At 31.3% G+C, this 18,594-nt stretch overlaps 2 protein-coding genes across 2 annotated transcripts in view; one reads left to right on the forward strand and one right to left on the reverse strand.

Moving 5' to 3' along the window:
* Positions 1-668: 668 nt before the first annotated feature.
* On the forward strand, positions 669-3,301 carry LOC119685916 (protein C12orf4 homolog). Its single transcript, XM_038100325.1, has 7 exons — positions 669-1,024; positions 1,084-1,297; positions 1,380-1,551; positions 1,613-1,932; positions 1,989-2,130; positions 2,190-2,677; positions 3,140-3,301. Exons 1-7 carry the CDS (start codon positions 850-852, stop codon positions 3,258-3,260), a joined length of 1,632 nt encoding a protein of 543 aa, XP_037956253.1. The 5' UTR covers positions 669-849; the 3' UTR covers positions 3,261-3,301.
* Positions 3,302-7,616: 4,315 nt separating this feature from the next.
* The window catches only part of LOC119673899, a 98,926-nt gene continuing 87,948 nt past the window's right edge, over positions 7,617-18,594 (reverse strand). The window contains exons 4-10 of the mRNA XM_038085005.1: positions 11,455-15,307; positions 9,443-11,090; positions 9,084-9,389; positions 8,670-9,007; positions 8,417-8,606; positions 7,862-8,156; positions 7,617-7,805 (exon numbers count right to left, since the gene is read on the reverse strand). Coding sequence (XP_037940933.1) covers positions 7,622-7,805; positions 7,862-8,156; positions 8,417-8,606; positions 8,670-9,007; positions 9,084-9,389; positions 9,443-11,090; positions 11,455-15,141 — 6,648 coding nt within the window. The 5' untranslated portion in view covers positions 15,142-15,307 and the 3' untranslated portion in view covers positions 7,617-7,621. The remainder of the gene's footprint in view (positions 7,806-7,861; positions 8,157-8,416; positions 8,607-8,669; positions 9,008-9,083; positions 9,390-9,442; positions 11,091-11,454; positions 15,308-18,594) is intronic.

Genomic DNA, 18,594 nt, shown 5'->3' on the forward strand with positions numbered 1-18,594 from the left:
TATTTTCAACATTTCACATATTATGTATATCATATTATATCATTCCTATATGTATATAATTTTATTTCCTTGAAATAAGGATTTAAAAATTTTCTATATATAGTAAATCGTACTAACAACAGTAACTACAACAAAAAATCTAAATTTTATTATGCGCTTACCTGTGTGATCATCGTAGATCATACATCTTATTAAAATATTTTTGTCAAACAATTATGCATTAAGGGACATAACTAATTTTAAAGATTTTAATTTGGAAATTAATTTAGACTACCATTAATATTAAAAATAATATATTTGTCTTTGTCTTTTCTTTGCTATTCGAATCCGTCTATCTTTTAAATAGTTTGTTTTCGTCATAAAGACGCGTCACTCAAGCAAAACATTTAAAAAGAAAAATAATATGTTTATAAATGCAAAAATATTGTTAAACTTTTATATATATTATATTATATATTAAATTTTCATCAACACAACTTAATACAAATTATATATATTAAAGGTTATTTAAAATGTAAATTTGTTATTTAGTAAAATGTGATAAAATAAAATAAAATAAAAAAAATAAAAAAAAAATAAAATAAAATAAAATGAAATAAAATAAAATAAAATAAAACACGAACAACCGGATAACTTTAGATTCTAAAATATCTGAATAATATGAACAGCACTAATGTTTATGCAGATATTCTATTGCGTAAATAGCGGGTGGCATCACTTTATTTAATTTAAAACAGCTGATTGAATGTTTTTGTGGGTGTATCATTAACAAATTGTTTTGATACAAATTAAGAAACTTATTAACGGAAATAGTTGCAGCAAGCAACAAATTTGTAAAATTGTGATAATATGGCTGAATTAAATATTACAACATTTACTTACAAATATAAAGGACATGATGGGAAAGACTTAGAAGTAGCTCTTGATATTACCTTGCCGTATGAGAATGAAAGCTTGGAAGAGTTAGTAACACAACTATTGGGACAAATGGATCCTATGATGCGATATTTAGATGAAAACGAAGGTAATTAATATTTAAATTCAAAATAATAAAATTGTTTTTATTTTTCTTTATTTGTGTAGCACTTGCAGTATCGTTAAAAAAATTTATTGATGAGGAAAATCAAAAGTACTTGGACAATTATGCCGCTAATCTAATATCAAAAGTAAGTAACGAGGAATTAGACTTAGAAAAGGTTATACGTGACGTAGAACGCCACTATAAGGAAGAACTAATACAATTTGCAGACCGCATAGGTCCAACAGATGAAGACATTTTTGCGCAAAGTTTTCACAGGTTAGTAATTTACGCTGTCATAGATTTTTATAAATTTTATAAAGCAAATTAAAGATTAATATGCTTTTATTGTTGTTTATAGATTGGTCCATTCATCCTCATTAGAAGAAATACTCAAACGTGAGCGTAGTTATGCAAAAGTGATTGCTGATATGACGAATCAAATGGACTTAGAAGTAGAAACGTTAAACTCTTCACATCAAGATGAAATGGAATCACAAATTAATCAATTAGACATAACTACAACTTCGGAAGTAAGTTAAATAATGAAATCAGTTATATAAATTTAATATAGTGGTGTTTTTTTTTTGTTAGGATATAAATAATTTATTAGCTCAACAATACTTGACGCAAAATTATGTACGTCAGCGTTATGAATCTGAACTACAAGCAAAAAAGGGTCATCAGAAAAATGAATATCGTAACTGGATAACAAGTCAGGTTAGCCAAATATTTCAAACATCACCAGTGGCTACACCACTCGGAAATCGTTCGTCAATGTTTGTGTCGCAACAACCGTCAATGGAGGAAAGCTTTACCATACATTTAGGTTCACAATTAAAACATATGCATAATATAAGAATTCTCAGTGCAAATGTTACTGACTTATGTAGTCCTTTGCACATTGATGAGAGGTATTAATATAAATATAATAATTCAAATAAATTGTCGATAAAAACAATTATTTCAGCCTCAATGGTTTAAATATGGCTTTGGGACTTTATTCCAGTTCACTTTGTGGTGTTGTAGTATTGACACCATCTCTACAAGCACAGGTTAATAAAAATATTATTAAAAATGCAAATATGTCTACAGAATTCCATTTTGATCAGGTAGGTAGTTTTGTTTATATATCTTTTAACTATTTATAATTCAAGCGTTTATATTCCAGATCGATGATCAGTTGGAAAAAATTGAAAAAGAAATTCATATTTTAAATATTGATGATTCGAATACACCTAGTACAAATAGTACGATTAGCACCGAAATAACGAGCACTCCAGCTAGTAGCATAAGTAATGGTAGTCTTAATTCTACTCCTACTAAAACTTCTAAAAATAAACTTAAAACTGGTGATTTTTTTATAACGAAACACTCAAATCTTTCCCAGTCACACGTTATATTTCATTTAATATCAGACGAACCCGTCAATAGTACAAGTGACATTAATTCCAGACATCCTGTCATATTGGGTTTACGCAACATCTTAAAAACTGCGAGCAGACACGATGTCACTACTTTAACAATACCCGCTTTGCTGCGGCACGAAATGTCAGAGAGCATGACAGTGCAATGGTGCATGCGGCGTGCAGAGTTAGTTTTTAAATGCGCTAAAGGTTTCATGATTGAATCCGCTTCTTGGGGTGGAGCCGAACTAAGGTATGTTAATAAATTCCAATATTTGACATTTTCAACTTTCAAATGTTATGTTGTTGTTGTTGTAATCCGTGAAAATCTGCGGGTGTACTCTCTATTGGGAATTGTCGAAACATGAGCATCGAAATTGACAGGTGGCTCTGGTACATTGACACGGTGTTCTTAGAGATGTGATGTAGTCGGTGTTAGTTCAAAATTTCTTTGATTTAGTCTTAGTAATACTGCATTAGGTGATCTCTATAGATTCAATTGTATATATTGTATAATATATTATAATATATTGTATGTTTAAAAAAATTATGTCAGTATTTGATAGTAGCTATTTATAACAATAGCTTTTAATGTATAGCAAATTTGGTTATTGTATATAAAATAATATACGTAAATAAATGTAAAAAAAATTGAATGTAAATATATAAATATTAATTTTCACTATACTCAAATACTTTATTTATTATATTTCAGTACTCTGCAACTTCTTTTACCACACGATATTTCGGAAGAGCTGTTTACTACATTAGCAGGAATGGTACCCAATGTTTTTCGTGTTGCTAATCCTAAAATTCTAGTAGATAATCATAAGTAATATTTCTTAGACTATGGTAAATATTAATCACATGCATTAAGCAGACATTACAAATACAAAAACAAATTTTTTGTTTATCTGCTTCATATAGAAATATTTATACCATATATAATATATAAATGCATTGTAATTAAATTAAGTATATGTATTATTTAATTTTTTCATTAACTTATGTATTATAACTTTAACATTTTGTTCCTTGAATTGTAACAAATATTTTATGAATATGTTGTATGATCTTAGCAATTTTTATATAAAAAATTATATATGTTTTTATGTGTAGTAGATTTAGATGAATGTATGAATACTAACCCACAAAAATTATCTACATCTAGATTTAATATTAACTGTTAAAAGACTTTAGAACATTTGTAATCTGACAAGTATGCTAATCCTAAAAATGTTTAATTGATTTAAAAAATGCCTTTGAACAAGGATGAATTTTTTTTATTTGTTTATTAAGTATGAATGAGTATGTTTATATAAAAAAACACTAGCATTTACTGCAAATAAAATAATGAAATATACCAAGAACGTACTGGGTTGTTATTGTTGTAACCTCTATATAAAGTTTTTACATTCGTTGGTGGTTAATCCCACACTAACTATTTTGCTATCAAGTGGCGAATTTAATATTGGGTTATTATTGACGGTGGACATCTTTAAGTGTAATATATACGTATTAGATCTGATGCAAAATACACACGCCACTGCTTGTATTGCATTACTAGGAGCCAAGGAGTTTGTTGTTGTCGCCCGCCGGGATCTGAAAAGCAGATAACATGTAAGGATTACAAGACAAATACATGGGTAGAGGAGTAGAAGGGTGGGGTTAAAGTCAAGAAGATAATGGGAGGGGAATAATGGGAAGGATATAATTGAAACCAACCAGGGTTCAGCAGTAGAAACCTAGCTACCCCAAAGGGATAAGCCCAAATGTCGATTGGGCTTAAATTAGCGTGTGCAGTGGAATAAGAGAACAGATGAACGACGAGCCAATGAGGTGAAATTCTGTAGTAAATCCACTGCTTCGAATTTTGTGTAGTGATGGGATGAATTTTTCGCTAAATGGATATCATATTCGACACTATACATAAACTCTGTAGTAAATCCACTGCTTCGAATTTTGTGTAGTGATGGAATGAATTTTTCGCTAAATGGATATCATATTCGACACTACACATAAACATTCAATAAGTTTTGGATAGCTATGTGTACACAAGTCATTACATATTAAAGCAAAAGTGTCAAGAGGATGTTATCATTTAGAATAGAGACTTATCTCAAAGTCTCTATTGGTACCATAAATCGGGTAGGTCTGCATCATAATTCTTTAGTTTTTCTGACCTCATGTGACTTAACAGAAACACATTTTATTTATTTTTTGTATTCATGCATTTAATGTAATTTTATTAAGTTCATTTGTGGTTTATTTATATTATATTATTATTTTTGAAATTTCAATCAAATAAATTTTAACACACTCAGAATTGCTGTAAATTTCCTGTATCAGTTATAAGTTTTTTTTAAGATTTTTCTTTAAGAACTCTTAATTTTAAATTAATTTTTGAACTCATTTAAATCTACTTTCTATTCTTTCACTTTAATAGTTTTATCCTTTGTTTCGTATATATTCCTGCATAACTTTGTAAATTGTAAATACATTTATTATTTAAATATTTTTTATATAATTTAATTTGAATTTTTTTTTTCAATTTTTCTGTTTTTTTTCCTCAGTAAGATCTTGATAACAATTAATTTAGTTTTGCCTTCAGTTAATAATGTTCTAACATATTTTACTTATCAACTAATATCTTTTCACTTTTTGTTAGAATTAATATATGTAAAATGTTACGATTTGATGAATATTTTAATAAAAATAAATACTGTTTTGCGATTTTTACTTCGTTTTTAAAATAGAGGTAAAAATGTGATTAGTTTGTTCAGTTTTTCGTATTATTCTTGACTATAATTTTGCAGAATTTAATAATTTTGAATATGTGTGCTTCAAAAAATATTTGCGATTTTTAAATTAAACTTGTTTAGTTCATTTTTCCGAAATATTGTATATAAATAATTGTGTGAAGTTTAATTTTAATTAAAAATTACATACATATATCTTAATAAAGTCTACACTTAGAAGAATTATAGAAAAAACAATTAGACAAGTGATAACAAACAATTAAATGAAAAAATAATTACATTTTTAATTTAAAAAGAATAGTTTTAAAAAATTAATGTATTAAAAATTTTAGTTTAAAGTGAATTCATAAAAGTTTAAAAAACATTTAATGAAGATTTCTTACTTCAACCTTAATAGGAAGTCACTCCAGGATTAATAACTCTTAAAAACAATTTGAATTATTCTCAAAAAAATTTTTTTTTTGAAAATCAAAAATGAAGCTTTTAAATCAGGATTAATAACTCTGAAAAACATTTTGTATTAATCTCAAAACTTTGTTTTAATTAAATATCAAAAATGAAGCTTTTAGATCAGGATTAATAATTTTGAAAAACATTTTGAATTAATCTCAAAACTTTGTTTTAATTAAATATCAAAAATGAAGCTTTTAGATCAGGATTAATAATTTTGAAAAACATTTTGAATTAGTCTTCCAAAATCTTTTTTAAATATCAAAAATGAAGCTTTAAAATCGGGATTAATAATTCTTAAAAACATTTTGTATTAATCTTAAAAATTTGTTTTTAATTAAATATTAAAAATGAAGCTCTTCGATTTATAAAATAATATATAAAAACATTTCATTACATGGAAAGCATTTTAATACTTCTGTATTTAAAACACACATTTTTTAAAGTTGTAAATAATTCAAAATAAAACAAGATTTTTATAAAAAATAATTTAGATTTATGTTAACTAAACCTAAATATCTAACGTAATATTTATAAATGAAAGAGCAAATAAAAATTTTGTTTGCAGTTCTAATAACAGCGATTAGACTAGACTTGTAGAATAATAAAAAAGCACAACTCAAATTAATATTAAATAATTATGTCTTCTTTTGTGTTTTGTTTATTTGGGTTCATTGTCGTATTTTGATATAAAGAAAAATTAAAAAAAAAATTTGAATAATTAAAACAATATTATTTCCAAATACCACTAAAGTTGGTTATTTCGCGATATCTAAAACAGCTATATGGTCAGCCCAAGGTTTCATTCGGATAATAATTAATTACTTTACTATTCACTTTGACTATTCTTATCAAAGCATAAAAAAATCTTTATTAAAAAACAAAAAAAATGTTGACACAATATTTCATTTAAAATCAAAAATAAAATGTTTTGAATTCAGTTTTATTTGTTATGTAGCTATGTGTTTGCATATAAGTGTTTTACAGTGTATAATTCTATATGTACGAAAAGGTATAAATATAATAATTATAATTTTAGTACATAAATTTTTAAATATATTATTTAATATAATTAAATTAAATAATTTAGTGTTAACATTAGTATTATTATAAGTAAGTATGTATACTGGTATATTATAAAATAAATTATATTATATTAGCATAAGGGTCAGTACTTTAATTAACATAATTAAGAATTATAAAATTTTTCTTAAATATGAAAAAATTTTTAACTAAAAACTAAATTTAAATTAATAAATATTTAATTATAAAATATTTTTTTTTTACTTATTGGATATAATTGAACAAAGTATCAAACATTCAATTTAAATTAAGATCTATATTGCCTAAAAGTTTCAATTATTTTTTTTATTATTTATTTATTCTGGCCGTTAATAAATATAATTTTTTATTTTTAAATTTTAATTATTTAATTAATGAATACAAATTATTAAAATTTAATTAATTTTGTGTGCTGTTTTATTTATTTGCATGATTTTAATGCATTTCTTTTTGTGTGATTAAGTTTTGTGGTTTGGTTTTTTAACTTATTAAAGTTTGGTCTTTTTCTAATTATTATATATTAATATAATTTTTAATAATTTAATTTAATATTCTTTTGCAACTGGTTTTGTTATTAAATAAAAATACTTTTTTTTAATATTTCATGTAAACTGTTACAATGTTAATACCATTAAGTCATTTGAAAGCGATTCCTTCGACATAAATTATAAGGTACATTAAAAATTAACTATAATTAAAATCACAAATAAAAAATAGTAAATAAAAAATTAATACAATACACATAAACAATACAATACATACACATAAAGGTAAAATTATAACAAATACAATAATACAATAATTAAATTTAATACAATAACTAAACAAATAAAATTGTTTTAAAACCAAACAATTAACATTAAAAAAAAATTAATTAAATGAAAATGATAGCATAAAGAAAACATATTTACATATAAAATTTAAAATTACATTTGACTTTCTTTACGCCATTGAAATGTTCCCGATTTTACGCCAATACTTGAAGACCCCTGATTACTATTTGAAGATAGCATATTATTGGTTCGTCGAATCAATTGTGCTGCTGAATCAAACCGACTACGAATAAGACGCATTGCTGGATTTGTAGTAATGCCGCTACGTTTATTTTTGCTAAAAAATTCAATATAGTAAATAAAATAATATTTTTGAAAAATAAAAATAATTACCTTGATGAACTTGACTGATTCTCTTTAAGATTTCCCAAGATTATGCGCATGTGTGTGTCACGCGCGAAGTGATTATCTGGTAAAACAGACTTGCCACCTGAATTGCTGCTGGTTGCACCAATTGCGTTGCTATGATTACTGCCAGAAGCCCCAGCAATCTCATCAAAAACATTTATTGATGGTAACTGACCTGGTGAACTTAGCTCACTACTGGGTGAGTGTGGAGGTGTAGCATATAAAGGCGACATGCATTCCATGTCGTAGAGATCAGCTTCATTTGTTCCTATATTTGAAGCTATAATATAAAAGAAAAGTTTATTTAATCGCAAAAGACGTAATTGATTTTGAAGCCCATTTAAATAGAGTTTAAATAAGCAATGACTAAAAAAAATATATAAATGACTTCTGCTAAACGAGCATTCAACAGACCTAATGGTAAACTATAGATATAGTAGATACCAGAACATGTGGATAATTAGTAAGTCTTATAGCCATATAGTTCTCATATGTTTATATTAGATATGTTCATATGCTCAGTTTAGTTGAATTACTTACCCAAATGATGCTCATTTAAATTGGGTAACATCTGCGAATGTCTTTGAGAGTGGTGTCCATGTGCACCTTTATGCGCTGCTGAAGCACTATTTTTAGCATTGATGATTGGTGCATTTTGCACAAAAGGATTATTGCGAGAGTTTAATTTAGTTTGACGTTGCAATTGCTGTGTAAATGTGAGCGGTTGTTGCTAAAAATGTAAAGAATATTTACTTTGTAACTTGAAGATAATTGCGCTTAAAAATACACTTACATCATTGCTACTACCGGTGGATTGACTAGAAATTACACTTTTGCGCTTATGTAAACTGCTCGTATCCGATTGCATCGTATTCTGATAGAAATTATTTGAACTATGTGTAGAGCTCGAAGCATTCAACAGACTTGGTGGTTGCATGCTATTATTATTGTTGTTGATATTGTTTACTGTTGCCGTTGTTGCTGCGGAACATACCGATGATGAAGAATTATGTGGTGGAAATGGTACTGCGCCAATGCCAAGGTTCTGATGTGCCGGCAAAGATGGTGGTTGATCCGGTGAACGTAGCATATTTGCATGGAATTTTGGTTCCATAGAGCTATTAGCTTCAACTGTTTATATAAATAGTTAATGAATAGTTAGTCAAAGTTTAGCAATTAGAATTTATCTACAATAAAACTTTCTTACCTTTAGTATAGGTTTCAAAAATTTTTAATATATTTGAGCGATTTGACTTAGCTGCTAATTTAATAGGGGTGCGTCCACAATGATCAGATTTATAGGGATTCGCACCATATTTAAGCAAAGCAATAACACATTTATCATGTCCTTCCTGCGCCGAAATGCCTAAGGCGGTAGCGCCTTGTTTACAGGCGTGATCAGCCATAGCTCCAAAATATAATAAAATATTGATAACATCATGATTTCCCTGCCAAGCGCATGAGTGCAAAGGGGTACGTGCTTCCAAGTCCATGGCATTTACATCAGCATTACCTAGAACAAAAAAAGTTTTAATAAGTTTGTATTATATGAATAGTTATATTTACCTAATGTGATAAGTAGCTTAACCATTTCAGTGTGTCCTTGCCAAGCTGCCACATGCAGAGCGGTACGACCTTCGCTGTCGGGTATGTTCACATCCACATTAGTCATCTCCAACAAATACTTAACTATATCAAGTTTATTTTCAAGGGCCAATATATAGAGTGTAGTGCGAGAATCAGCATCAGTAGAGTTAACATCGCAACAGAATTTCAATAAATACTGTAGAGTATCGAGGTGGCCTTCTAAACATGCTAGTCGGAATGCAGTTTTGCCATCATGCGCTTTCTGATCAACAAAAGTTGAGTGAATTTCTAATAACACTTGCACACATTTTGTGCGACCTTCCTGAGCAGCGAGATGCAAAGCAGTTTTGCCTTCGTTGTCACACTCATCAATTTTAGCACCCGATTCAAGTAATTGCAAGCAAACTTCATGAAAACCTTCGAAAGCAGAGTAATGTAAGGGAGTCCAACCTGCATTATCTCGATGCGTCTCATCAAGCCCACGATCCAGTAATTGTCGTACAGTCTCCACATTACCCTGTGCAGCTGCAATACTCAATACGGTTCGTCCCTCTGAATCCATGCAATCAATACCACAACCCCAGAACAGCAAAAGTTTTACTACATTAGCATGACCAGCTGTACATGCGGCCCACAATGGTGTGCGACCCATAAAATCAGCAAGATCGGGATCGGCACCATTTTCCAAAAGTAACTCACACACCTCAGCATTACCCTCAAAAGAGCTCACCAATAACGGTGACATGCCGTCATTATCAAGTTGATCCGTATTGGCACCATGTTCCAGTAAAGTCGAAATAACTTTACTATAACCGGATGAGCCACAAAGTGCTGCTACACAGAGTGCGCTACGACCATCCAAATCCAAATGATTTACATCTGCACCATTTTCTAATAATATTTCCACAATATCATAGTGACCCATATAAGACGCCGCTATTAATGATGTGCGCCCTTGCCTATCAACAGAATTCACATCAGCACCTGACTCTATTAGTATTTTAAGTATGTCTTCATGACCACTCCAAGCAGCTGCACGTAAAGCAGTACGCCCTTCTTTATCTGCTAAGTCAATTTTGCAAGATGGCTGCAATATGAGTAACTTAACCACTTCAGTATGACCACCCCAAGACGCAGAACGTAATGGCGTCCATCCATCACGATCAGCGTGATTTACATCTATGCGTCGCATACGCCCGGTGCCATCATTACAGGGTTGTGTAAAATTTAAGAGTAACTTTACTACATCTAAATGGCCATTACGTGCGGCTATGTTTAAAGCAGTTTGACCATTATAATCTTCAATTTCAAGATCTATAGGACCTTTACAGGCATTTAATGCGCGCTCCAAGAGTTGATGATTACCATCGTTTGCAAGTATGTGTACAAGCGCTTTACCCTTGTGCAACTCGATGCGATTAGAATCAGAAAGTTGATGTAAAGCGCTTGAAGTATTTTCATCCTGACTTTCATTGGGTGGTTCACTTTTCTCTGATGGACTAGTAGGTCGTTGTGTCTCCAGCATGCACGATTTTTCACTTGAAATCAATAGATCAGCTAATTCGAAGTCAATATTTTGCGATTTTTCTGACAGTTCTGGAGACATAAGAGATGACTCACACGAATTCTGAAAAAAGACATGTTTGTTAATTAAACTCAATATCGTAAGAGATATAAAACAATATTGTATATAATAAAATACTATATATAACTGTGCATTTTATCAAATTAAGGGATTAATATAGTATGTGAATTCCTTGTGATTGAAAAAAAAAATTATTCTCTACGAACAGTTACAGCACGGTTCAATTATTCCTGCTTTTTTTAAAAAGTTGGAATAAGTAGCTATTACTGTGTAGGTCAGTTCTCATACTTTTTGAAATCCATAAGAGATATTCTACAAACCATATATAAATTGGAACTACTAATATTTATATAGCATCTGTGTTATATATTGTATAATGACTTATAATTATAATAATATGTCATACCTGTGATTCTGCATTGTTGATTCCAGTTTCAATTAACAACTTCAGAATTTTTGCATCAGTGGGAAGATTCGGTTTAAAGAAGTCACACAAGAACTGTGAAAATTCATCAGTTAGTTTACTAGTTAAAAATTTCTCGACCATTGCGCGGGTCTTGGGTAGAAAATTTGGATCATTTTTAAAATCATTTTCACAAAGCGAACAGCAGTTTAGTTGGTTAGTGTAAAAGCAATCGTTCAAGTTTAAACGTGATTCCAAAAGCATTAAAATCATGTCCAGACTCACATTACGATTAGTCAAGTACTCTCCTGACTTTATAAGATGATACACAAATTTACGCACATTATTGGCGCAAAGCGTATCAGCTACAAGTAAATAATACATTGAGATTATAACGTGACCCTCGTTGACGTCACAAATAAATTTCTTTGTAGCGAATTTTACATCCACCAACCAATCTGAAAATGAATTGTGAAAGATTTTAAGACGCGTCTGTTCGGTATCGTAGGCGAGTATGTTCTTCATCAAATGTAGGCGTTTCTCAAATTCATCTGTGTCAATCGTATAGTTATGTGTGCGTAGGCAATTAAATAGAAACAACTTGTCCACGTAGCCAGAGGAAGCTAGTAACACATTAAGTAATGGTCGTATTTTCATGTATTGCTTCTTATTGAAAGACTTCTGACATATGTACAAATAGAGACCATTCAGAGTACATGGAATTAATTTGATTTCACGGAAGCTGAAGAAATTTTCTTTGATACCATTTAGTACCTTTTCCAAGTACAATATACAACCGTTTGATTTAATATAGAGTTGATGCAATGATTCAATTATTTCTTTGGTTAGCATTATGCTATCCTTGAAATCCGAATTTAGACGATTAATAATGTACTCCTGTACATCTTTAACCACGTGTGACTTACGTAGATCATCAAGTGTTATTTTCTTAAATCCGGTAAACATTTTAGTTATTTGTTTGGTTTGCTTTTTGGTAGTACATACTAGGAACAACCATTTCGGAAATAGATGTATGTGATTCGATAACAGTTCAGCTACATTTCTGCTCTTGTGGTGCGTTGTTGTACCACGTCCACCTTTTAGAGTTGAAATCAAATTACCTTCATTGATATAATTCTCATCTATTGAATCTATCAAAAGGAGTAATGCAGCTTTGGGTGGTGTTAGTTCTAATAATGGGAACAATAAGGCCTTCTTAAAGCATTCGTCAGGATTTTTCTCTATATTATCCACATTTAAACATTCAAATATTTCAGGATTTGATAGTAACATTTCGTAATAGCCATCAGCAATAACAGTACGACAGCTCTTTGGTTTTGGTAGCGGTGGTGGTAATGTGTTTGTGTTTGATGATTCTATAGGGTGTCGATATTTCTCGGTATCAGTTTTAATAGATGCAGTAATATCTGTATTTTGTGCAGCATTCGGGCTTTTATCGAAATCAATTAAATTCTCTGTCAATTCTTTAGTTTTTTCATTCGTTGCTTCTTTTTCTTTGTAATCATTAAATATATCTTTTTCAGCCTCTGGTTTATCTTCGTTGTCTTCGCGTTCGTTTGTTTCTTTGGATATTGTTTCTTTTTCTTCATCGGCATTATCATCGTTAATTGCTGCTTCTATTTCACTCTTAAGTTCTTCACTTACAAAATCGGCAATATCTTCACCTCCTCCTTGTTGTATAGCATTGCCTGAGTTAGTAGGAGTAGCTACTACTTTCACTGGAGATGCCACTGCAGTTGGCCGTCCTAGTTTTACTGGTATTTTAGATTTTTTCCCTGGACTACACTTATTTGAAGTTGATGGCGATTCTTTCTCTTTATCTTTTTCTTTACCTTTTTCTCTTTCTTTTTCAATATCTTCTTTATGTGCTTTCTCTGTGTCGTTGTCCTTATCTTCACTTGGTTCTCTTGTGCTATTTTTGGGTGGATGTGTGCCATAATTATATTTTTTTATTTCTTCAATCGGTGTAGTTAGTTTTGCATCACCAGCCGGTTCAGATTTTTGACGAACTATACCTATATTTGATTTGTGGCTGGTTGAGGTACGCCTTTCATTAAAGTTCGTAATGCCATTCTCATAATCCGCAGCGCCACGTTTTAACTCTGCAATAAGTATTTCCTCTGCATTTTCATCTAAAGATATGTTATTCATAGCCTCGTCTAATTTTGATTCTTGTTGTTGTGCTTCTTCTTGCAGAAATGATAAGCCCTCATCAATAATTCTTTGATTATCTTCTTTAGTTATCATCGAGGAATGGCTGAGTATTTGTAGTACTATTTTGCGTATAAATAGTGATAAACTATGGCAATCTGGATTTTGGGATTCAATAAGATAACATGCAAGTAGCTTACGATTTAAAATGCCTTTTGTGCCTGAATTTCCATTCATAATTGCTTGGCATATAGACGTTTTGCCTGAACCATTAGAACCCAAAACAAGACAACCATTGTAAGAAGAGCTTGAAATCGCTGAAGCTTTTGCTCGGCTAGACATGAATCCGCCACTTAAAGCTTCAGTCTTAACACCACCTGCAGCACCGAGTAAGCCGGGCATTGATTTTTTACCTGCTGTACGTTGTTCCAAACACACGGCAATCTTCTTTAGTACCCACTCTCGGTGTATATAGACTGTGGCGTTGCAGCGTATTGTACTTTGAATGCTATGAGTGCCATTTGCCACAAGACCATTAACTTCTTTGTCAGGTGATGCCTTCTTTTGCATAAACACTTCCAAATTTTCTGTGGTCCCTTCAAGTGGAGCTGTTACAATTTCTGTATTTGCAGTGGCATTCGTTTCATTTTGAGGAGTAAAATTGGTAGCTATAACTCGTTCATTACCATGTGTCGATTCTATTGGAAAGTTTTGTTGAACTAAGTTGGCGAAGTGTTCCTCACGTGCCAAATTGGAAAAACTAGCATTTGGACAGTCTCGTCCAGAAATTTCTAATTTCTTTTGTAACTGTGTTGTGTCTTTTAAAAAGTTAAGTATACGTCTATCTTCCAATTGATGATTAGGTGTGCCCGTACTTGGTAGCGGTGGTAATGATGATGGTTGTTTCGTGTACCCTGTACTACCGACCAAAGCACTCGATGAGCAACCTTCAACTGTATTATCGTCGTCTTCATCTAAATCTGTAACTGGTATGGTGTTGCCATTACGAGTGCACATGCGATTTGTATCCTTGGAGTTGAGTGGTTTGTATTCCATTAAATTTGATAATTTCGCATCATTACTAGCAGATGAATCATGTTGAGTTACGCGTCCTTGTGAGCTATTATACCGACTACGCTCACCGCTTTTATAGCGATCTGATTTGCGTAAGGGCGTAGCGTAGAGCATTTCTTTGGGAATATTGCTGACTGCGTAGTGTTTATTGCTTTGTTGCTGCTGCGGTGACTGCTGTTGGTGTTGGTGATGATGTTGATGCTGATGCTGCTTGTTGTTTGGTGTTGAATTTGAATTAGAATTGGAATTTATGTGCACATTCTGATTGCTGATATTATTCAGCAACAATTGCTGGGAAATTACATTATTCGCCATATTGTTGCCAGCTGTTTGTGCGGTTTTCTGTTGTTGTATTTTCCGTACGGACTCATTGTACATGGCCTGGCAAGGCAAATTTTCGTATATGTCATTGCGTAAATTATCATTATCAGGATGTTTGGACATTTTTGTGCTTTAAAAATTATAAATAACAGCAGACTTCAGTGGAAGTTCAAAAAATTGTTCTCCTGTTGACACTTTACGTTTTTCCTTTAAAATTTATGATTCTGATCTTTAGGTTACTTATATCATATATATATCATGTCAAAGTGTGGACAAGTGTTGTGCGTTCCTGAAAATATTCAAAAAAAATAAATTAATTAGTAAAATCTTTTATCATGTAAAAAATATACACTCATAATAAGTTTATCATTTTTGAAAGAATAACAAATATTTTTTTAATAATTTCGTTTTCATCATTATTTCTTTATATTCTCATAGAATTTAGTAAAATTTCCCCACATCCTGCAAACAATTGACCTTATTTTCGCTTAAAAATTACTTCAGTGCCTCTGGTTATAGAGCAGCTCACACATTTTTCCACACTTCTTACTACTTTCCAGCGTGAAAGAACATATATGCAAAGCTGTTCCTTGCTTCATATATTCTGTTTACCTATTTGTAGTTGAGTTTAGTGTGTGTAAAACAACCATTTTCATGTCGTTATCGTCCTTACGTCCTGATTCAATGTTTACTTGACTTTTGCTAGCAAACTAATGATGTGTGAAACGAAACGTATGGTAGGTTTCCAACTATAGTACACTTAAAAAAACTTTTGCAACTCAATACAAACAGTTTAAGTATTGTTTTAACGCTCGAAAATTCATTGAAATTGTTTTTCCTTTAGGAACAAATTTTAGATTTAGGTGGGTTATATATTAAATCACAGATCGCTAAGCAAAAGGGGCTAAGCTGTCTTTAGGATTGAACTTTGAAGTACTTTGAAGAACAATCTCAAACAGTTCATGTGTGAAATGTCACTTTTTTAAGTTTCTTTTTAACTATAAAAACAGAAAAATGTGTCTCTTACAGAAGGGAATATTTATCAAAAGAATTAAGTAAAATAGTTGATGCGAGAATAGAAGGACGAAAAAGGACCCAAGTAGCTTCGTGGTTTAGAATACATCATTTCAGTGGGGCCACTTGTTGGACGGAGCGCTGTCCCAACGTTCCACCATAAGTATTGATGCGTTAGAGGGAGAAAGAAAGAAAAAAGCAGAAAAACGAAATAAGAGCGAAAAATAGAGAAAAGAAATGAGAGCGAAAAATAGAGACCCGAAATGAGAGAGAGAGAGAACTACTGTAACTCAGTCAAAGGGAGATAGAAAGAATGAAACTAGGTCAGGGATAAGGATAAGATAAGAGATAAAATGATGTGGAAGAAAAAAGAGATAAGAAGTGAAAAAGAGAAAAGGAGAAATAAAGTTAGAACGACAGAGAGAGAGAAAGAGAAAAATTCAAAGAACGAAAGAAAGCGAAAAACGAAATCGGACAAAGGAGAAATAAACAGAGATAGAGTGTGTTTAAGAGATAAAGTGAAAAAGAAAGAGAAATTTAGCTCAAAGTGATAAACAAACACGTTTTGATTTCACAAGAAATATCAATTAGGTAAGACAATCTATTTAAACATTTCTGTAGTGATGTACTGTACCCTACCTATTGTGGTACGTTCAAAAAAAAATCTACCATCTAATTTATAATTTAGGCAGACAGCTATTTGCTAAACTTTACATGGTTTAGTTTAAGTATCCAATTTTTTTTTCTACCAAAAAAAAATGCGACCCCGATCAAAGCTACAGTCATATATGACTATGAGAATATGACTTGAGGTTTCATACATCTTCAAGCACACACAACAGGATGGTGATGATGCGGGTCATGATAACCCGTATTTCTGTATTTGATATCCACACCGCTTTGTATAATGAAGCTATTTGAATCTCTCATGGCTGAGTAGATGAATTTCTTAATTATGCTTACAGTTCAGTTAGTGGTTTCTGGTATCGTCTTAGGTATTAGAAGTTTCGGTGATAATTGACTTTATCTGTTATTATTGTAGACTAGCTAGGTTGGTGCTATTTATATGAAGGAGTTAAATACAGATTTTTTTTGTCTTACATATAGATAGGTAGCGTGATAGTCGACAATTGCAACAGGACTTACCCCATTGAAGTGGCCAGGTTTCTCCGCCTGGATCCAGGATGACGGCCTGGATCCCAACTCTTCTACATCCTTCTTTCCCTCCTCTCCTTTATTTACCTCCCCTAACTTTCATCCTATTTCCCTACTCATGTAATCGTCTTGTGTTTCCTTTATGTTTATCTGCTTACAGGTCCCGGCGGGTTACAACAACAACAACTGCAGCATACATAAACATATTGACCCGTATAACACCGAATCCTATTAAAGGAATCTATCGCTGTTCTCGGCAAAACCAACCACAGAACCTCGTAAAACATCAAAAGAGGGGATTAGTTTGCCTTTTCTAGTATACATATGTGAGTTATGCATAAAGCTGGACAGTCGCAGAGAAATTGCTTAATTACCTCCTACCTTCTCCCTATTCATGTCATGACAACTCCTACAAAAATTGTTTCAGAGAGTATAATGACTTAGTTGCCAGTCAGACAGGAACCTGCTGTCACCAACAGGACGGCAGAATTTTCGTAACTATTTAACTACCAAATAAATAAGTAAATAAATTTATCTAAGTTAACTTCTCAAGTACTTTGAATCTATAAAACTATTACTCGGCTAATTTGGTTTTCATAGTTGGTTACTATTTTTCTTGTAATTTTTCTCCCTGTTTTGGATGCTGCTTTTGCAACGCATAATGCATTCTCTCAAATTCATGCACATCCATTTTAATTATTTCAATATGAAAAGCGCAATTACCTTAATTAAAAGTGGTAAATGCCATGAATTCATGTGCATTTTTAAATTAAAATAGTTTATTTTTAAAATGTAACTAATTTTTTATGGCAGACATTGAAAGCTTTCACTGGCTAAAGCTGACCAAAAATGATTTATGGTGTTGATAAAATGATGCTGAACAGGAAGTAGTTGTTTGCTCATATGGACAGTATCTGTAACAGCAGCTTTGCAACTGTGTATGTATATATGTATATATAGTTGTGGCTTGGACACTGTTTACTATGCAGCACAAAATGTATAAAAAGTTTAATAAATTACCATAATGTGCAACTAACTCAGACGTAAAATCTTATGACTACGTGAATTGGAAGGAAACCAACTAACCAACCAAACAGAGCCAGAATTGAAAGTCAACAACAGAAGCCAAAAGGGCAGAATATATATATATATGAAGGAAAAGAGATAGTGAAAAAAAGATGCACATAACAAGTAAAGTTCAAATTCTTGTTACCCAAAAAAAAAAAAATAAAACCAAAATGGTAAGGTGCATTCGCTCAGTCACTGGCCGACTAACAAACGGAAAATGGAACAGTCAAATGCATTTCCTTTACAGGAAGCAGAAGCTTCGTTGTCAAGTCCTGTGGTAATGCAATTATTGATGATGCTAAAGCTGCTATGAATATCAAACGATGTAAACCTAACGAC

This window comes from Teleopsis dalmanni, chromosome 2 (genome assembly GCF_002237135.1).
Source record: "Teleopsis dalmanni isolate 2A chromosome 2, ASM223713v2, whole genome shotgun sequence".
NCBI lineage: Eukaryota > Metazoa > Arthropoda > Insecta > Diptera > Diopsidae > Teleopsis > Teleopsis dalmanni.